This window comes from Dipodomys merriami, unplaced genomic scaffold, assembly GCF_024711535.1.
Source record: "Dipodomys merriami isolate MVZ:Mamm:240054 unplaced genomic scaffold, mDipMer1.0.p SCAF_12, whole genome shotgun sequence".
NCBI lineage: Eukaryota > Metazoa > Chordata > Mammalia > Rodentia > Heteromyidae > Dipodomys > Dipodomys merriami.
Genome location: NW_027202493.1, coordinates 13,454,370 through 13,477,297, shown reverse-complemented (window position 1 = coordinate 13,477,297; position 22,928 = coordinate 13,454,370). Strand labels below are relative to the sequence as shown.

Genomic DNA, 22,928 nt, shown 5'->3' with positions numbered 1-22,928 from the left:
TTCTTTTTTCTCTCTTTCTCCCTCTTTCTTTCTGAGAGGGACAGTACTAGAGTTTGAACTCAAGTTTACCACTTAAGCCATGTTCCTAACCTAGAATTGCTTCTTTTAAGGAATTTTCCATATACCAATTTTGCCTAAAAGTTGGCTGCAGTACAGAATCTACAGAAAATGGAGTTGCAGATAAAGGGGAGTAACTGTAAAAAGCCTATGGAAGATCTTACTGCATTGTTTCAAATCATGGATAGTTTAAAAAATTTTTTTATTGTAAAGGTACTGTACAGAGGGGTTACAGTTACATGAGTAAGGAAATGAGTACATACCTTGTCAAGCATTGTTACTTCCTCCCTTGTTGTTCTCCCACTATCTCTTACTTCCCCCACCTCCCTCAATCCTTATGGATAGTTTTAAGATCCCAAGTCTGAAAGTACCCAAGGTTGATGCGCGCTACTGTTAGTAGTGTCTTAATTCTGTGTGTGTTTTTTTTTCATTGTTATTGTAAAGGTGATGTACAGAGAAGTTACAATTACGTAAGTCAGGTAAAGAGTATATCTCTTTTTGGACAACATGACTCCTTACCTTGCTCTCTCCCTATTAATTCTGTGTATTTTTTATCCACCATAACAAAGCCATTGACTTGACTTATCCTCTAAAGAAAAAAGAGCTTTATAAATAATGTCAGGATCATCTCCCAAATATTCCACAAGAATGTGAATACTTTAGTATGAACCTGTTAATGAAAATTGGGGCATACCAATGTTATGGCTTAAAACTTGTAATTGAACTATACATATTTGAAACTTTTCAATATACAAGTTGGTATCTGTGATCTGAAATGCTTTAGATCAGGAGCCTTTTGGATTTCAGATATTTGGGGCTTGAGAATATTTTCATGTATGTGAGGAAATATTTGGGGGTTGAGATTTAAGTCTAAACATGAAATTCATTTGTTTCATATGTGACTTACACACTTAGTCTAAAAATGACATCATATAGTATTTTCAGTGCACCAGTATTTTGTGTGACCAATCACATGAAGTAAATGTGCTGTTTTCCTCTTGTTTTGTCATATAGGTAATTTAAAAGCTTGATATTTTGCACTGACTGATTTTTTGGTTGTTCATACCTTCCTCCATCATACCAGAGGTGGCCCAGAAATGTTTGGAATTAATAAAATACTATATCTGAGTTTTACTTCAACAGTCATTAGGTCTTTTGTAAGAGCCTCTAAATCTAAGTATCTTTATTGTAGCTATTTTCTATCCAATAAAACATATGGTGACTGCATTTATGCTTCTAAAATTTTTACTGGAAAGATTATTATAGTAGACAGGTCCCTTTTGCAACATGACTGCAGGGAACTACAGTTGCATGCATTGCTGTCTGTTAAACTTCTTGGAAGTGAGCCAGTATGTTATGGTGAGCCACTAAAAGGCTTGCACAGTATTACAAGTATACAGAGGAGAGAAAGCATTTGGAAATTCAGCAGTAAAGCAGCAGCAGCAGCAACAAGCAGCCACAGTGGTAGTAAAGATAGGGGAGGTTCACAGTTAGCATAGTTCCCAGTGTGAGGCAGTGAGCACATAGCTTCCCCTACTGCTACCCAGAGGTGGCAAACCAAAACTGTATATTGGCACGATTCTTCTACTTTCATGTTTATGATGTCAAGTCATGTGATGATACTGTACCATAAGTTGCCAACTTCACTTTCCTCTGGAGAAGATCCTTTGCTGCAGTGCTTTTTTTCCCCCTTTCTCTTTCTTTCTTTCTTTTTTTTTTTCTTGAAAGAGAAAAAATTGTGCAATGTATGTTTATGCCTACACCATGCCGAGGCGACACTTACCAGTAAATAATCTCTGTATCCCCGAGGTAAGATACTGTTTCTGCTTTCCCTGCACAGTGCTGCTGCAGCACGGAGCTGATCCAAACATTCGGAACACTGATGGGAAATCAGCCTTGGACCTGGCAGATCCTTCAGCAAAAGCTGTCCTTACAGGTAAGAAAACAGAGCTACCAAATTGTTTTTCTGTGAAACAACTAGCTTGGTTTTTTTTTTTTTGTTGTTGTTGTTGTTTAAATAAAATCCTTATTTAAAAAAAATAAAAGTCTTCATCTTTAAAATCTTTTTCTTGTTTATTCACTATTGGAACTAAAAGAAAATATAATTACTACTTTATTATTGATGGAATATGTCTTATTAATTGTTGTGCTGTCATAAACACAGGCAATAAGATTGCTATACCACTTAGAATTATAGCAATAAATCATTCTATCTTTTATCCTTCTTGTGGTTTCAGTTGCAGTGTAATTCTTATGCCTTATCCTCTCAGTTGTTTCTTTTTAAGACCTTCACTATTGAGCAGGCAAGGACATTTGTATCATTATAAAAGTAGTTTTGATTAGAAAGACAACCTGCTGCCTTAGTACTTGGATCGATAGTTAAGTAAAATGTGCAGCTGCTTTCCCCCTTGCCGTCCTGTTTACATTTTTGTCATGTATTTTCACTTTTTACTGTGACAGCCAGATTATTTTTAACTAGGGCAATATGTTATCTTTCTTTTTTTACTTCGACAATGCAAATTTTTGGCTTAAGTATTAGTTTTATTAAAGCAGATTCTAAGAGCCAGCAAAGGTAGTTTTAGAATAGGAAAAAAACTCTCAAAATAAGAGAGAAAATAATGCTATACCTGATAGGTTCCTGAGCAACTGTTTTCATTGATCTTCATTCTCAGAATGCTGCATTGAATCTATTTTTGTTTTTATTCTTAGCATCTTAGTCCCTCTGCCTTTGCCCTCTTTTACTTAACTGACCTTTGTGATTTGGAGCCTTTTGTTACTGCAGAGCTAACTGTATTGTTTTAGGTTGTGTGAAAGTAAATGATTTTTAGCTACCTTTTACATTTGCTCTGGTTGAAGAAAATAAGTCTTCTGTTCTCATTTAAGTTTTAGAGTACATGCTGTGTATTTTTAACAATGATTTTGAGATGATTAGAAGATGTTTATATACCAAAAGCTCTTAAAATATATGAAAATTTACTTAATTATTCTGCATAGAAGCACAACTTCCCACTGTGCTAAAATTAATATAATCACAGCTCAATCAATTAATCTTAACTAATATAAGTTAGATGATTGAGATGCTGAATCAAGATAATATATCCCAGAAGAATAAAGCTATTTAAGTCAATATAAATAAGAGATTTAAATGTAAATATATATATATTTATTTATATAATATATATATTTATATAATATATATATATAGTTTTAAATAACGAAATGAAACTGCATAGTCTTAGGCCCTACTTGGCTTCTGTAGCCTTTTCAGTTTCTTCTTTTAACAAAACAGTAACAATAGCAGATTTTAGAATGGTCTCTTGATCAAAGAAATACTGTTTGTAGAAACAGAGATACGGTATATTATTTTGCTGAGCAAGACTGTCTCCCTATCTGTGTCCTCCCTCTGACCTTTCCTCCTCTCCAACTCTCAATGCCTGTCAATTCATTGCTCCCCTCATTTGATGCATCATTGCTTTTAGATCTACATTTACTTTTTAAGAGACAAAGCTGAAATATAAGTTGTTAAGAATAAGCTGCTATGCCCAAATTTGTAGTGAATTGTGGGGGAAATGATTGGGAAAGAGCTTTGAAGACTAAAGATTCTTGGAGGACAGATATTCTATTATTAAACATGCTTTGAAAGCCATGCAATCACAGTAGTTTTGTTTATACATGAAGATAGTAAATTCCTTTTGGTTATAATACTGATTTTATTAAAAGCATTTACTTTTTAAAATGGTAAACAACTTTTCAGAAATGATTTAAAAGTAAAACAAAGTCTAGTAATAGTTTGTTAGAAATATAAATTAGTTCTACTTCTACATTCATGTTATACAATACAGCAAAATAACACTTAGGTAAAAGTATTCCAAAATGTTCTTCCGCCCTTGTAGGTTTTTTTATTAAACAATTCTTTCAAATAGAATTACGGTTGAAGTTAATATTTCCAAAGCTAAATTTAAAGATTAAGCATTGATTTTTAAAAAGGGACGTGGGTTTGGGGTATAGCTTTTACCTAACATGTACAAAGTGCTATCTATGTTCAATCCCCAGCACCACAAACTAAAAACAAGCAGGGCATTTTTTGGAAAGTAATGTTTTAGAGGTATTAAACTTATTTCAAGTGATAGTATGCCAGATGCAATTGCAATACCATTACTTGACAATGAATTTTTGTCCTTGAATTTTTGTTTTCTCTTTAGGAATATACTTGCTGAAAACCTCTTTCCCATGTCCCATCATTTACGTACTTCTGTCTGATGGCCAAAACTTCCTTAAAGGAAATTAACAGAGTGAAAATATCTTTTTATAGAATGTTTAAAAATATATACTTGGTTAATGCTATTTTATGTAAAGAATTAATGGAGTTTCAGAAGGCTATGAAACAAGGATGTGCCCTTAGTTTCACAGTTAAAGAGCCCTACTATATAGCCATTTGCTTTGGATAATGCACTTAGTCACTTAAAAGAGGATATAATTGGAAAGACTGATTATACCCCCATTGAATTATACTCTGTTGAATTATGCTCTGCCTTATGAGCTGCAGTTCAACTCCTGCCTTTTTGGAGATAAAAATCTCATAGACTTTCCTGCCCGGGCTGGCTACAAACTGGGATCCTCAGAACTCAGCCTCTTGAGTAGCTTAGGGTTATAGGCATGAGCCTACCAATGCCTGGTTTATTTATTTATGTATTTTTTAAAACAGGGTTATAAAAAAATCTGAAACAGCTCAAGTAAGTTATTGAAGAAGATATTGGTGTGTTATGAAGATGGAGCTTTAAAGTAGCTAATTATTTTGAGTATCTTTTGTGATTATAAAAATATATTCAGGGGCTGGGAAGGTGGCTCAGTGGTAGAGTGCTTGCCTTGCATCCCTGAGGCCCTGGGTTCGATTCCTCAGCACCACATAAGCAAAAAGAAAAAAGCCGGAAGTGGCGCTGTGGCTCAAGTGGTAGAGCCCTAGCCTTGAGCTGAAGAGCTGAGGGACAGTGCCCAGGCCCAGAGTTCAGGCCCCACAACCGGACCCCCCCCAAAAAAAAATATATATATATTTAGAAACTGGGGGGACCTAGGAAAAATGCTGAAAAATATTCATAAGTTTCCTACCTAGAAATGACATTGTGATGTATTTCATGACTTTTATCTGAGTGAACATACCTTATACTTGATTTTCTTCAATCAAATCAATTAAATTTAATCAAATGATTTCATTAGTATATAGTACCTATATAATAATAGTATATTACATAGCACCTACATAATATGTGTACTTATATCTAATTTGGTAGCCTAGGTGTTGCCAGAAAGCACTGTATTCTGCAACTTAAATTTGTAATTACTTCATAGTTCCATTCTATGGATATACTTTGAGACAATACCCTAACACCTAATATTTACGTATATTGCTTTTTGCTTTTATTCTTTGTAAGTTTGAAGTCATTTTATTGGTTTCACTGCTGTTGTACTTGTTTTCCATTATCAGTCTTAGCACACAAACATGATGGACATGTCTGTGCTTGACTTTGAAGAGCCACATTTTAGGTAAAATTAGTAGAGAAAGGGAATTTTCCTTAAAGATAGCTAAGAAAAGTATTTGCTTGCCACATCCTCCACTGCTTTGTACAATTTTACACAGAGCCAAAATATGTAATCTATGAAGACTTAAATGATCTAGACTTGGCTTACCTAGGTTTGACTGAAGTTTTGCTCACATCACAATACAGTGTTCTGTTCACATTAGTAATTTGGTCTGCTCTACTTTGAGGTTTCCATGCAGACATTTCTAATCACCATCACTCTTTAGCTCAAGACTAGCGCTCTACCACTTGAGTCACAGTGCCACTTCCAGCTTTTTTCCTTTTTGCTTATGTGGTGCTGAGGAATCGAACCCAGGGCCTAATGCATGCAAGGCAAGCGCTCTACTACTGAGCCAACTTCCCAGCCCTCTTTTGGTCATTCTTATTGTTTCTGTTTTGCATCTAGTTATAGTATAGTACAGAATAGATGGTGTGTCATGCTGTGAATTTTGTGATCTTAATCAGATTCCTCACACTAAATTTTTTATCTGTCAGTTATAGAGAAGTCCAATTGTGAAGCATGTATTCTATAAAGTAAACAAAATGAGACATTTTCATATTTTTTCAAGAAAAGCTTATTAAAAAACTTGGTATGGCCAGGCGCCAGTGGCTCATGCTATAATCCTAGCTACTCAGGAGGCTGAGATCTGAGGATTGCGGTTCAAAGCAAGCCCAGGCAGGAAAGTCCCTGAGACTCTTATCTCCAATTAATAAAAAAAGCTTGGTCTGACAATCAACCAGAGTTTTTTTGTTTTTTGTTTTGTTTTGTTTTGGTCATGGGGCTTGAACTCTGGTTCTGGGCGTCCCTCAGCTCTTCAGCTCAAATTAAACACTCTACCACTTCAGCCACAGCATCATTTCTGGTTTTCTGGTGGTTTATTAGAGATAAAAGTCTCATGGACTCTCCTGTCCAGGCTGGCTTTGAACTGGGATTCTCAGACCTCAGCTTCCTGAGTAGGTAGGATTACAGGCATGAACCACTGGTACCCTGCTTTCAACCGGGGTTTTATCAGGGGAAAATTACTGAATTGAAAAAAAATCCTGATTAAAAAAAATTTCCCTTAGTATTATGATAAAGGAAGTTGAAACTTGTTGGAATAGAACTGATTACTCATTTTAAAAAATGTTGAAAATACCAACCTTTTAATTTTTAAAAACAATTACTGGTATTAAATTTAAAATTAAATTTTGAATTTTTATTAAATTTTAAATCAGTGTTTAAAATTTAGGACATGAATAGGATAACTTTAAGTTTTATTATTAAAAGTGGTTAAAAACTTTTTAAAATGTTAACATGTAAAAATAATTTGAGAGGAATATAAAGCAATTACCTTTCTTACTGAAAGGCCATATCTGACATTAGAAATTTGTTCTAATGAACAAACATATCAAAGGCTTATATAAAACCTAATTAATTTCTCCTTAGCACCGATTTGTTAGTAATTTACACCAAATTTGCTCTGTATATTATTTGTAGCAAGCAAGCTATACTTGATGTTAGACATCTTTATGTAAAATACACAATCTCCTAAGTGCTTCTATGAACCAGGTACTGTTTTAAGGGCACTGACTGTTCCCATGAAGCAGAGGGATCCATATTACTATCCTACTCATCTTCACACAATAAATATACAAGCATACACTCTTAAGGAGAATTATTGAGACATGTACCCACTTTGGTTACAGAATCTGTAGATCAGATTTTTTCAACCTATTCATTTGGAAGGATGTGGTCTGCCCTAAAATAAAAATAAAATCAGATGAATTTGTAAACTCAGAGCTAACCCATTAATATGTGATGACATTTGTTCAAATAATACCTCTCTATTGGATAAAGTTTCTTCCTTTAAGCAAAAAGAAAGGAAAAGTAAAGAAAGTTCAAGGTGGAGATGAGTGAGATTGCAGGTTGTTTGCATTCTGGGCAAAATGTAAGGCCCCCCTCGCCTCCCAGTTTAAGAAATAGCTTGGAGCTTGGTGCCAGTAGATCACACTTGTAATCCTAGGAGGCTGAGTCCTGAAGGAGTACAGTTCAAAGCCACAGAAGTTCTCAAGACTTCACCTTTAGTTAACCAGCAAAATGCTAGACTGCTGGAGAGTGGCTCAAGTGATAGTATACTGTCTAGTAAACATTAGGTCTTCAGTTCAAACCCTAGTACTGCTAATGAATGGATGAATGAATGAATAAATGAAATGAAAAGAGCAAGAAGGTAAATTTATCTTAACAATATTGCAAGAATCATCATTGTATAATCTTAATAAAATGACTTAATGTAAGCTATATTGATCATAAAAGTTTATAATTGTTTTAAGCCTTCTCTCTAGTTAGTAAGCTTGAACAATATTAACCTGATCCTGGAAAAATATTTTAAATCTATAGGAAATATAAAAATATGTGAAATATAAGTAATTTTGATACATTGTTAATGTTTGAACTATTTATAGGTGAAAAGGAGCTCAAATAATATAAATAGGTCATATATGATTTTCAGTTAATAACATATATACAAATAATTTTTAAATTTCTACCTATCTCTTTCTTTAGATAATCCCATTACTCTAGTACTTTACACTCTTCTCAAAGCCTTTTAGTGTAATTAGACATATCAGTCTTAGGTCATTAAACCAACTTGAGGATTCATGCCTGAAGTCTCTGCACTCAAGAAAAGGCAGGGTGGTTGCTAGTTTGAGATTAACCTAGGCTTTGTAGTGTTTTTATAGTCACCTTGAATTACACAAGAAGACCCTGTTTTCAAAAATCAAGAACTGCAGACATAGCTCCGTGGTAGAAGGCTGCCTAGCATGTGCTGTACCACTGGTATGATCCCCAGTACTACTACAAAACAAAACAAAAATCACGAAAAATACCATGTTTGTCTGGGTGCTAGTAACTCATGCCTATAATCTTAGCTACTACTTGAGGCAGATATCAGCTCAGTTGCAGTCCAGCCCAGTCAAAAACTGTGATATCTCATCACAACAGAAAAAGCTGGGTATGGTAGTACACGAGACTGATATCCTCACTATAATGGGGAATTTAATATGAGGATGGTGGTACAGGCCAATCCAGGCAAAATGTGATACCCTATCGAAAACTAACCAGTGCATAAAAGGGCTGGGGGCCTGCCTCATGCAGTAGAGCACCTGCTTTAGCAAGTATGAAGCCTGGAGTTCAGAGCCCTCAGCCTTTCCTCCCCACAAAAAGTCTTAATTGTGGGATGCCTAATAATCTGTTAGATATACTGAGAATAGCTGTAATTTTTTTTAGTGAACTGTAGCAACCATGTAGCATTTTCATTATAATTTGGATTAGAACTTCAACTGCAACCAAATTGCTGCTATTTGAATGGTTCTTTAAAATTTTTATATAACAAAGTTTTGTTGCTAATATTTACATTCTTAAAAGAGCATCTAATATTAGGATTTACTTATATTTTGAATTTTTAAGTAAACTTTTATTTTGACATTATTGTAGATTTGCATGCAGTTGTGAGAAATAATACAAATAAGCCCCTTGTAGAGCCTTCACCAGTGTCCCCTTATATTAATGTCTAGTGAAACTAGCATATGGTCATGACTGGAATATCAGTTCTGATGCAGTCAAGATACAGAGCATTCCCATTCTAGGAGACAATGTTCTGTAGTTTTCCCCTTCTTATAATGTCTTTATCTAGTTGTTTTTTGTTTTTTTTTTCAATTAAGATGTCACTGACCTTGTAGATAGGTTATGAAGTATTCCCTTGCTTTTATTTTCCTTAAAAAATATGTGATATGACTGTAATTTTATCACTAATTTTCTGTTAGAATTTACTACAAACCTTTTGGGACTGGTATCCTTCTTCTTTTTCTCCTTCTCTTTCTTCTCCTCCTCCACTTCTCTATTACTTAATAGATAAAAGACAAATCAGATTAGCAACACTTCTTGTATGAATTTTGGGAGTAATGCGTCATTAAAAGGATTGGATAATTTCTATCTTAATTCTTAAATTTGTACGTCGATTTGTGTATTTTTCTTTCATTAGGCGTTTGATGTCTGTAGGGTCTGTAGTAATCTTGCCTGTTTGATGACAGGTATTACTGATATTTTCTCTTTCACTGTTAATATCATTGAGGTTTTTTTTAGGACAAATTTTCTATTGATTTTGAGAAATACTTTCTTAATTCAGTCTTCTGCTATTTCTTTTTAGACTTCCACTAACAAATGAGACTTTTCAAAATACATTGTTCAGATTCTTAGTATTTTAAGTTTTATGAATTGCCTTAGAATATTGCTTTGTAGTTTAATTCTTTCGTACATGCATAACACTGATTTTTAATCACTGATTTTTAATTTTTGTAGTATGTTTTGTAGATATGTGAAAAGAATGGTTCTTGATTTTAGATGGAGTAGTCTAGAAGTATAGGTTGAATCCTATTGGCTGGTGGTGTTACCTTATCCTTGCTGATTTTTTTGCCTACTTCAATCAGTAGTGAGTAAAGAGCAGGAAATGAAAGCCAGCACCAGTGGCTCACTCCTGTAATCCAAGCTGAGGATTACAGGAGGCTAAAATCTGAGGATTGCGGTTCAAAGCCAGCCTGGGCAGGAAAGTCCATGAGACTCTTTTATCTCCAATAAACCACCAGAAAACTTGAGCTGTGGCTCAAGTTGTAGAGTGTTTGCCTTGAGCTGAAGAACTGAGGCCCAAGGCCCAGAGGTCAAGCACCATGACTGACCAAAAAGAAAAAGTAGGAAATGAAATTTCTAGCTATAATTGTGGATTTGTTACTAGTTTTTGCTTCATGTATTTTGTAGCTTTGTTGCCTGGTATGTACATGTTTAGGATTATTTTATCTTTTTGGTGATGTGGTCTTTTTTCATTACATAAAGCCTTATCACTGATAATTTTTTTTCACTAAATTCTATTTTAGCTGATGTTGACATAGACTCTCCTGGATTTTTTTTTCACCTCCTGAGATGATTTTGTGACAAATATGTGGCTACCCACTTACACTTTCAACCTGCCAATATGACTATATTGAAACTGAGTTTTTTTTCTTTTTTTGGTCAGTCATGGCGCTGAGGAATCGAAACCAGGACCTCATGAAGGCAAGCACTCTACCACTGGGCCACCTTTCCAGCCCACACCTGAATTTCCTTTTTTTGGGGGGGGGGGGAGGGGTCCGGTCGTGGGGCCTGAACTCTGGGCCTGGGCGCTGTCCCTCAGCTCTTCAGCTCAAGGCTAGCACTCTACCACTTGAGCCACAGCGCCACTTCCAGCTTTTTTCTTTTTGCTTATGTGGTGCTGAGGAATCGAACCCAGGGCCTCATGCATGCAAGGCAAGCGCTCTACCACTGAGCCACCTTCCCAGCTCCCTGAATTTCTTTTAAACAGAATATAGTTGCACAATAACTTTTACATCTGCACTGTCAATTTCTAATTGGTATATTAGACCCTGTGAAATTTGTGACAGACTTCTGACTGCTGTCTTCTGACCTTGCTTGAACTATAATACAATAAGTTTATTTTTTCTTCAATGGCTGGGTTTATGAAAATTTGTTGTAGTGGTAGTGGAAGCTAATAGAAGCTAATAGAATACTGTTTTTCTTTTTCATTCAGTTTGAGATCTTCCAACTCCTTGGTATGGCAAGTAGTGTTGTTGTTGTTTTTTTAATTGTGAAAATACCATACAGAAGGGTTACAATTACAAGGTAATGAGTACATTTCTTTTTTTCTTTTTCTTTTTAAATTTATTGTGAAAATAACATACAGAGGGGTTACAATTACATGGGCAAGGTAACGGATGCATTTCTTACCAAGCATTGTTTCCTACTCCTTTGTTTCCCTTCCTGTCCCTTCCCATCCCCCCATCTCCCCACTCCCACCCCTTGCCAAAGTTGTAAAGTTCATTGTTCGACATACATCTTCTATATCTCATTGTTACAATGGATCCACCTGTATCCCTATTTAAACAATTTGTTTTTTCCCTTCCCCTCCACAAATTATACTAACATCAAATACAGTGAAGACAGGTGTTATACCGTGGGGGAGGGACAGACAAAACAACAAAGAAATAATTTTATAAATATGTTAGAAACAATAGCAAGAAAGAAACATTTGAGTCCTTAACCTGGGATTCCTTTCACCTAACATCAACTTATCTGACCCTTTCTGCTTGTCTCAGACATATACTAGTTATTGCAAATAAGGGAAACCATGGGACCTATGTTTTTTTGGGCCACTTCACTTAATATAATTTTTTCCAAGTCTTTCCATTTCCTAACAAATGGGTCAATGTCATTCTTTCTGATGGAGGCATAGAATTCCATTATGTATATACATTACATTTTCTTGATCCACTCATCTACTGAGGGGCATCTGGGTTGGTTGCATATCTTAGCTATGGTAAATAATGCTGCAATAAACATAGTTGTGCTGGTAGCTTTAGTAAGGTCTTGTTTGTGAAAATTTGGGTAAATGCCCAAAAGTAGGATTGTTGGGTCATAGGGTAGCTCTATGGGAAGTCTTTTGAGGAGCCTCCATATTGCTTTCCAAAGTGGTTGAACAAGTTTATACTCCCACCAACAATGCAGTAAGGTTCCTTTCTGTCCACATGCCCTCCAGCATCTGTTGTTATTAGAGTTCTTGATTATGCAAGTAGTGTTTTTTATCAACTCCTGGACATTCAGATTATGGTGTAAGATCCTGTTATTTAAACCTGATAGGCTTAATTTTACTAATTTTTACTTTATATTGCTCTGGCAAGAGAACTTCAAGGTTTGGTAGCACTGCTTCCTTATAGTCAGTTGAAAGCAGAAGAATATGATTCCTGCCTCGTCAATTTTGACACCTCAGAGGGAGCAGTATTTCTGTCTCCCTATGAAGACTCTATTGATAGTTTTCTGGCTTGGAAGTAGTAGTTCCTTATTGTTTTACCCACTGGCCTCCACTGACATCATGAGGTTGAGAATGGCTTTGTTACTATTGAGTGGTAATGAAAGACATGATTCTCTGCTAGGCCTTCTCAGACACTACTCCAGTAAGAAGATGTAAGAGCCTGTTGCTCTTGCTGGGTGGGACTGGAAGTTAGTTCATGATCCACAAGTAGTCTCTCCACTAATGCTCTGGGGAGGAGGGATAAAATAAAATGTCTTGGCAGAAATGAAAGTCCAGGTTCCTGGGTTTCTCATTAAAGCATATTGATGAAAGTATACATACAGGTTCATCATTAGGTCTTGACTGGCATGGATTGGCTAGGCTCCATATCAAGGAGGTGTTTAGCTGTGTGCAGTACTAGTCACATACTAATACACAGAGCATAACTGTCGGATATCTTAGTGCTTTTGGAGGGGAAGGAGGGTGCTGATCCTGGGATTTGAACTCAGGGCTTGGGTGCTGTCCTTCACTTTTTTGCTCACTCTACAACTTAGCCATATCTCCACTTCCTGATTTTTGGTAGTTAATTGGAGATAAGAGTCTCATAGATTTTCATTCCCTGCCTGATTTGAACCTCAGTCTTCAGTCTCTCAAGTAGCTAGGCTAAAAAGGGTGAGCCACCTACCCCCACCTTTGTTTTAGCTTTTAAAATGGCATAAAAACCAAAATTATATTTTGGCATTTACAGTTGAAATTAATAATTGTGACTAAAAAAGAATTTGTCAATAGCCTACTCTTTTATCAACTGGTAACTGGGCGAAAAGTCTATAGTCAGGCTTTTTCATTATCTTCTTTTTATGCCATTTACTCTTAAGCTCAACATTAAGGTTGGAATTGTCCATCAGCAAGTATTTTCCTACTTTGTCTAATTAAGAAGAACTATTTTTAAAAACATTAAAAAGTCACTGAACATATGGCGTAAGGTTTTTATTGTATAAAAAAATAGGAGATGTTATTGAGTGGTAAAGGGAATAATAGCAATTATTTAGGATTGAGGAGGCACCATAATTAAAGTAGAGAATTTACTACTGGAAATTTTTTCAAATGCCATCTCTTTCCTGCTATAACTCCACCTTTGTTGTGCAGTGTCATGTGGTTGTATTGTATTACTCATTCAACGAGGCTGAGAAAACTGTGATGCCAAATAAATAAATAAATAAATAATAAATGTTAGTCTAAAAACTAAAACCTTCTTCAAACAGATCCCTACTTTTATAACTAGTATGTGTAGGAGAACTATCTTTACACCTAAAACCTTCCAGCATGCTATTTAAGTGGATATCAACAAAGGAGTATGCTAGCTGATACGATAGTAAAGGGGAATTCAGTTATACCCCTTTACTCAGGAGGGCTTGGAAGAAGCTTTGGAAGAGAAGTAGGGTTGTTGGTGACCCCAGGAGGCAGTGCTATTCTTAAACCCCCTCTCTGCTATAGAGAAGACATTGCTAGCAGCAGGTTTGTGACTATACAAGGTAGAGGTTAATTGCGAGAAGAAAATGTAGTAGTTGAGTTTAATGGGAAACGGGCATCGTGTATTATATAATTCAGTCATTGTTCCATGTGAAATCTAATTTAGTCTTTTGAAATTCTAAGGTTTGCATTCCTTCAGCACTTACTTGATATTAGGTACTATGCTATGTGCTTTTCTAGAGTTCAACAAATCATCCCCGTTTTTTTTGTTGTTGTTTGGCAGTACTGGGGTTTGAACTCAGGAGCTTATGCTTGCTAGGCTGGTGTCCTACCACTTAAGCCAGCCCTCCAGCAGTATTTCATCTCATGAAGTGTCTGCATTTTCTGTGTTGAGTGTAGAAAATAGAGTACAGCACCACACTTATATAAAATAACCCTTCTAATGGTCCCATGTTTTACATTTGACTTTCTTTTCTACAAGGACTGTTATGTTGGCAGAATGTTAGGTTCTGTCTTTTTTCCCCTGAGTGCTTATCCATCTATCAACATCTTGCCAACACTTATTATAAAATACTTCATTTATTTCTTAAGAAACTTATATCCTTAGACCTGTACTGTTCCATTGGTCTATTAATGCTGGTTCTTGATCCATATCATTTTAACAATTAGAAGTTTCAATACTAGTAAGCTCATGTTTTCCATTTCTTCAGGGCTTTGTAGCAACTGGAAAAATTTAAATAATCAGTTTATTTCATCTCATTAAAAATTATTCTACTTAGAGTAAAATTTAAACTTCTGTCTGGCTCCATTTATGTACCTGACAATATTGTTTCATGATTTTCCTGTTCCTTCTTATGTTGTAGCTGTACTGATCTCCTTCCTATTACTCAAGTTGGTTTATCTTAGACTCTTTTACTACCTTCACTGTCTACTCTTTGGAGTGCTGGTTCCTTTGTTTGTGATGCTTTATACTCAAATATTTATGTAATTGCTTTTTTTGATATTTAGTCTTTGTTATTGACCATAATACAGATAATCAGTTACATACAGCTCTATTCAGAATTGTTGTCACTAGGCTTCTGTAGTCCAGAAAGAATCATAATTCTAGAGAATGATAGAACCTATTAAGAGATTTTAAAATGCATAAAATTTTTATTGATTGCTGTGGGTACACACAGAATTTTTTTTGTGTGTATGTCTGGTCATGGGGCCTGAACTCTGGGCCTGGGCACTGTCCCTAAGCTCTTCAGCTCAAGGCTAGCGCTCTAATACTTGAACCACAGCGCCACTTCCAGCTTTTTCCTTTTTGCTTATGTGGTGCTGAGGAATCGAATCCAGGGCCTCATGCATGCAAGGCAAGCGCTCTACCACTGAGCCACCTTCCCAGACCCTACACACAGAATTTTTAAAAACTTTTATAATTTCATCTAGAAGATCTCGGTAGTACCCATTTCCTTTATATTGTATCATTTTTTCCCTCAATTAAATAGTATGTAAATCCTCATGAATGTTTTCATTTCTTTACATAACACCATTATTAATTAAATTTATTTTTAAACAAAGTAGTATATATATACAAACACACACACACACACACACACACACACACACACACACACACACACACACACACACACACACACACACAATTTATTTTTTGTCAGTCTTGGGGCCTGAACTCTGTCTAGACACTGTCCCTCAGCTCTTCAGCAAAAGGCTAGTACTCTACCACTTGAGCCATAGCACCACTTCCTGCTTTTTTCTTCTTATGTGGGGCTAAGGAATCAAACCCAGGGCCATACTCTACCACTGGGCCACCTTCCCAGCCCCACAAAGTAATTTTTGATTGTGTAGATTCTTATAAATCTTTTGTATGTTCTTACTTAAGCATTAGAAGCTTCATATCTGTAATTGGATTGATTTCAGATATTTAATAGTTTACTAGGTCATTAAACAGTTTCACTAACATTAATTAACCCTCCGGAAGTTTATGTAGTAAGAATTCTCTAAAAGGTGTCAAAGGGAATGGTCCTTGAGAAGTCTTCCTCTAGATAGGCACAGTGGTATACCTGTAATCCCAGACTCAAAGGCTGAGGCAGAATGATTGACATTCAAAGCAGCTTGATTTGCATAGCAAGACCCCTTTTCAAAACAAGCAATAACCAAGCAACAAAAAAGCACCTGCCTAGCAACTGTGAGGCCCTAAGTACAAACCCCATTAAAATTCTTTTTCACTCTCTTACTCTTTCTCTTTCTCTCTATTCTTTCTCCTTCTCTCTCTCTCTTTCTCTCTCTCCCCCCCTACACACACACACACACACACACACACACACACACACACAAACACACAAAACAATAATAACAACAAAAAGTCAAAGGAAAGGTGAGAATGCTAGGGGAAGAGAAAGGGAAGAGGAAGCAAAGAGAAAGGAAAGAACAGAGAAAAGAAAATGCCTCTCCCAGTCTTAGCTATGACATTTTCTTATTAATGCACCATTTTTGTGCATTTTAGGGTTAGACCAAGATTGAGATCTAGTCTAAGACTGAGAACAATTTCACCCATACCGAGATACAGTTTGTGAGTATACATAATGTATTTTATTAACAATCATAAAATGTAATGATGAAAAGGAAGCAATTGCTATTTGATAAAATGAGTTGTTATCTAAAGTAGTCAAAGAAAGTTTGCTACAAAACTAAGCTAATGGAGGGTTCTGCTATTTAGATAAACAACCTTGTTTCCTTGGTTTGCTGATTTTGTAGACTTAGATACAACAGTGAAAAGATAAATTTAGCTGGGTACTAGTGGCTCATGCCTATAATCCTAGCTACTGAGAATATTGAGATGTGAGGACTAAAGTTCAGACCCCGGGCAGACAAATCCTCAAGTGTCTTATCCCTGGTTAACATTGACATAGCTCCAGTGGTAGAGGGCCAGCTGTGAGGGGGCGGGGGTGCGGGGGGAAGACAACCAGCAGGAATTGAGAGGCCCTGACCATCCTTTTCTCCATATAATTTTTCTTTTCCTTTTTTGAAATATCTGAGAGTTGCTTGAAGATATTATGGTACTTTACTGCTGAAAATATTAGCATGTAATATCTGCTAAGAATAAAGACATTAGGTTATATAACCAGGATCTAATTATCACATTTGAGTAGGTAAGCATTATTACAGTACTATGTAATTCACAATTCATCTTAATGTTTTATAAGAATATTTCTTTTCCATCAGTACCCAGTTAACTCTGTTTAAATAGTTCTCTAAACCCTTGAACTCTTTTGTGGACACTTAAAAAATGGTGTATCATTTCATCAATACCTAGTTGTCATTTGTTTTCTACAGGTGCTCTCAGTATCCACTGTATTGTTGGCCATTTTTAAAAACTGGGGCTGGGAAAGTGGCTCAGTGGTAGAGTGCTTGCCTTGCATGCATGAGGCCCTGGGTTCAATTCCTCAGCACCACATAAGCAGAAAAAGCTGGAAGTGGCACTGTGGCTCAAGTGGTAGAGCGCTAGCCTTGAGCTGAAGAGCTGAGGGACATCGCCTAGGCCCAGAGTTCAGGTCCCACGACTGGCAAAAAAAAAAAAAAAAAAGTTTTACTTTTGGTTTGATAACTATGGCAATATTTACTGTCATTTATTTATATTAGATGCTTTAGAAATACATTATGAAACTGTTTTAAAGGTAGTATTAAGAAGTACACTCATATCATTCCAGTATGCAAAGTGGTAGAAGCAGGAAAATCACAAGTTCAAGGTCAACTTGGGCTACGTAGTGAGATGCTGTTTCAAAAAAAAAAAAAGTCAAAATAAGACTTTTAGTTTCACCTCTCAAAATTTGCTAATGGCCCTCTCAAAAAGACTTTATACATTAGTGATCCAGCCTTAATTTCCTAACAATGTATATTCGCAACTACAAATATATATATAAACAACAGTTTTCCACTTAGAAACTGTGGCCTGTCAGTTACCACATGATAGGAAGGCTGAGAAGCAGATTTCTAGCTTTACTTATTATGTCTTTAAGAAGGATAATAACCCCATTCTGTAGCTTAGTTGCAACCCTGAGAAAAGCCAAATAAGAACATTCAGCTAACCACTCCCAGATTCCTGGACCTCAGAAACTTTATGAAATAATATTTGTTCTTCTAAGCTGCCAAGCATTGAGAAACTTGTTAGGCAGAAATAGATTATTAATATACAGTGAGACAGTTTTTAAGACTTAATTGCTTTTGCAAAATGAAATGTAAGAAGTATAAGCAGGAAACATTGAAATTGATTATGTATAAGAAAACATATTCTAAAGTATACCATCTTAGTATAAATTTAAGTTTAGGAAACATTGATACTCTACTTATTAAAAAATAAAATTACATCAATGATTGGAGGAAAACACTAAAAGTTAAATGGTCCTAGGAACAAACAATCCATCTGTATTTCTAATACCAACGTTACAGGCTCACGCCTGTAATCCCAGCTACTCAGGAGGCTGAGATCTGAGAATTGTGGTTCAAAGTCTGCCCGGGCAGGAAAGTCCATGAGACTCTTATCTCCAATTAACCACCAGAAAACGGGAAGTTGTGCAGTGGCTCAAGTGGTAGAGTGCTAGCCTTGAGCTGAAGGGTACAGGGACAGCGCCCAAGCCCTGAGTTGAAGCCCCATGACCAACAACAACAACAAAAAAGAATAATTAACTCAAGTAGCTTTTGAGCCCAACACAGGGGGTGAGGAAAATTTCAAACAAACTCTGCATTTTTAAGGGTTTTTTTTAAGTGTGTAATATTGTAATTCTGAAAATTTACATATAATGCAGAACTGAGTGTATGAATAAGTGTGTTGGGAAGCAAGGCTTTTTTATGTGGAAGGGCAAATAGTGTGGAATGGGGGAAGACCAAAAAAAAAGTTGAGTAGGATTGAAGTGTAGGTGTCAAAATCATTGTGTGTGGAAGACAGTTAAGGCAGTTCTGCTGCAGAAAATACCTTCAAGCAGTGGGACTTATAGACCCCAGCTTCTTGCTGCAACTCTTTGTACTTGCTGTTCCTTACATGGTATTAAAGTGCATCAGAACTCTGGAAAAAAAAAAGATTTTTTTTGGTTTAATAGGAAAGGAATGGATCATACAATCCTGAACAGGGTGTTGTTCTAAAAATTAGACACGTACTAAAACAAAGAATAATGATAATGGAGCCATTTCATAGGAACATGGAAGCCATTTTGAAGTGTTCCTATTAACTGAACTTGGGAACATTTAACTATTAAAATGAATTATATCAGTAAGAAGCTATATAACCCATTCAATAAAGTAGGAGTAGGAGAGTTCATGTAGGGATGATAAAGAATGTGTGTGATATATTGCAATGTATTCCAACCTTATTAATATCTATTATGTACATGCCTCTAAAAAAGAATATAGACAAAATATAAAAATTGGTGAATTTGAGCAAAGGGTTTTACAGAAATTCTCTGTGTATGAAATTATGCTAATGGGAAGTTTTAAAATGACTCCATCTCATTTTCGATCAGAAAATTTTATAAGCATTGCTATGATTATTAATTCTCCTTGTCTTTTAAACTATTCTGAAGAAAACTATTGGGCATTAAGTTTGTTGAGGTTGTTTTGAAGTAAATGCAATCTGTATCTTTTTGTCTTGCTTTTGCCAGTAAACTCAGTGTTCTTAATTGGGAGAATATGTTCTCTGCATTCTTTGAGAATTCATTACCTTAGTTTCACACTTGGTAGATACTAATTCCAAGGAAGTCTTTTATCTAAATTAGCCTTCTTTGTTTTCTGCATATGACTGTTAAATCTGGGGTGAGCAATATTTTTTCTTTGAAGGGAAAGAAACAGGCCCAATTCTTAGAATTGGTAGACCTCTTGATGTGGACTTTAAGAGAGTCTCCTGAATTGACAGTCTGAGTGGAAAAGGAAGGGCATACAGTTCATCATCTGCTTAACTTTTTGAGTGAAAGTGAAACAAATGTATAATTATTTGAAGACTGAGCATCATTTTGTACATGGTAATTTCTCTTGAAATAAATAGTACTTACTAGTTTTATTAGGGAGGCACTCAGGTAAGGAAATAATTAGCTAGGAACTAGATAAAGAAAACTTGACTGTATGAACAAGCTGTTCATTATTTATAGATTATGAGAATTTGTCTTCTGCTGTTTTGTCAAAGTGTTCTTTCTGAAGAGAAGTAATGTTCTGTGTACCAGTTTTGTTTATAGTCTTTCCCTCAGGGTTCTTCCTTTGTGGAGAAGAATGTATTGTTTTTTTAAAAAATTCTAGTTATATGTATTGGGCTTCAGTGTTTAGAAATGGGCCCCAGGTGAGTATAAAAGAATCTTTTTTCTCTATTGATGTTCCAATCTTTCCATATGTTGGTTTTCTGTTATTCTATTACCCTCCATTACACTGCGAGTGAGTGATATATTGCTTATGACAGAACATAAAAATGACTCTTGTTTTAAAGAAGTTATTAGAATGCCAGGGGCATAACAGACAGACATGGGAGAGTATCTGCAGAAGAACAACACATTTTATGAACTTGCTTGTAAAATAAGTCTTCTTTTTATTTAAAAAAAACCTAATAAGGAAAAATAAAATAACCTCCTGCCTATACTCTTTGCAAAAGAAGGACAAACATGTAGGTGGAAATATTAATGATTTTAAAAGAGACGTTAGGTGAAGAAGATTAAAGAGGGCAAAAAATCTCAGCAGTGGAAAATATGTAAAGTATTTCATCATACCAAAACCTTATCTTATATTTTTGTTTGTTTTTTGTTGGTCATGGGGCCTGAGGCTTGGCTTGGGCCTGTCCCTGTGCTCTTCAGCTCAAGGCAAATGCTCTACCACTTGAGCCACAGCACCACTTTGGGTTTTCTGGTGGTTTATTGGAGATAAAGAGTCTCACGGACTTTTCTGCCCAGGTTGGTTTTGTACCACCACCCTCAGATCTCAGCCTCCTGAGTAGCTAGGATTACAGGCATGAGCCACCGACGCCAGCTGCTTATTTCTTTTAAGGGCAGTTTTGTATACATACTTTTCTCAGTATTGAATTCTTAGGAACAGGAACGTTTGGCATCTTTTTCCTTGTGGTTATGTTCATCATGGCTCCCATGTGAGTGCTGATCTTGAGTTATTAAAGTTTACTTTGGGCCAAATCAGGAAAAGAAAGAAAATAACTGTGACCATGCAGCCACATTCATATATACATTGGATTTACTTTTTTTCTCCTAGGATATAGGAGATAATGTTAAATAATAGATTGTAGTTTTTGTTTCAGAAAAAAAAAAGAATTGAAAAGGTTAAATATTTTCAGTTCAGATACTATTAACTCAGAAAGAAAAAAAATGATATATTGTTAAAGATGACTTAGTCAAGATAGTTTTTCCAAGAAATATTTTGAAATGTGAAATAGAAGTCTTTAAAATGTATTAAAAGCCATAAGAGCTGAAGGAGATTGGATATTATTTATAATGGAAAAAATAGAGCCAGAATTTACAAAAGCCCTATAATGGAAATAAATGTTCATTCAGTGCAGACATCAGTGCCAAGAGTACAAGGCTAAAGAACATTTTAAAGAACTTTCTATAAGATTAATGTACAAGAGGTGGACTTAAGGGGATCACGAGGTAAATTGGGTTTTTGGGAAGCTCAATAGACTACAAGAAGATTTACAATTACAAAATGACTCCTTTCCTACAGTTTCCCTCCAAACATGTCTTACTCAACATTATCATGACCTTTTTTTCCTACAAACCTGAGTTGATCATCACACTCCAAATTTAGCAGTGCCTTTGTCCATTAGTGTGATACAGTCATGAATGTTTTGTGTTGTTATTTAAAGCAACCTTCAATATTATTTTGTAGCTTCTTTTAGGTCAAAAATTCAGGAAAACTTATCCATTTAAAAACAAAAAGACATCTTTAATTGGCATGAAAAACTAACATTCCGGGCTGGGAAGGTGGCTCAGTGGTAGAGTGCTTGTCTTGCATGCCTGAGGCCCTGGGTTCGATTCCTCAGCGCCACATAAGCAAAAAGAAAAAAGCTGGAAGTGGCGTTGTGGCTCAAGTGGTAGAGCGCTAGCCTTGAGCTGAAGAGCTGAGGGACAGCGCCCAGGCCCAGAGTTCAGGCCCCATGACCGGACCCCCCCCCCCAAAAAAAAAAGAAAGAAAAACTAACATTCCAAGAGCCCGCATGCACAAACTGTAAGTTGGTTAAACATGAAAAGAATACCTTATCAACAGTTATTATTCCTGGGATATAAGAGTAGTTTTTTTTTGATTTGACCTATCATTTCTCTTTGAGCTAGAAACTGAAACTTAATTTTTATTGAAATAGCAAAGTATATGTGGTCACTTTAAAACATGCCACAGAGTTGGTTTATACATATTTACAAATATGTATAAATATATATGTGTAAAATCTTGTTCATATGCCCATTAATTGTTTGGCTTTCTGGCTTTCCTAAGTAGTTTTCAACATTACATATTTTTATCACATGGAAGATTATAACATATTAACAATGTTTTATATAGTACTTGTTGCAGTTGAATTTCTTGGTGTTTTGTTTTTAATATATCCTTGATTTAGCTAAGTAAACTTATTAACCAATGGAGTTTTCCCTCAGAATCATAAATTTTTAGATTTTGTTTTGTGTCAGGAGTGATGGGTAAGGTGAAAACCATACTTGTCCTCCTATAAATATGTGAAGCTTGATGATAACAAAAGACCAAGCAGGCAAGTTCAACAATGAGAGACTGCAAGGTATAATTGTTTAAAAAAAAAAAGTCTCATGGACCTGTGCAGTGCATGCAAACTTTTTAATTAAAAATGTATGGGTTGGGAAGGTGGCTCATGAGGCCCTGGGTTAGATTGTTCAGCACCACATAAACAGAAAAAGCCAGAAGTGGTACTGTGGCTCAAGTGGTGGAGCACTAGCCTTGAGCTACATAGCTGAGGGACAGCATC

At 35.7% G+C, this 22,928-nt stretch overlaps 1 protein-coding gene across 1 annotated transcript in view; it reads left to right on the top strand.

Moving 5' to 3' along the window:
• Window positions 1-22,928, top strand: part of Tnks (tankyrase) — a 144,405-nt gene that overhangs the window by 38,538 nt on the left and 82,939 nt on the right. Inside the window, exon 3 of the mRNA XM_070016261.1 lies at window positions 1,898-1,993. Coding sequence (XP_069872362.1) covers window positions 1,898-1,993 — 96 coding nt within the window. The remainder of the gene's footprint in view (window positions 1-1,897; window positions 1,994-22,928) is intronic.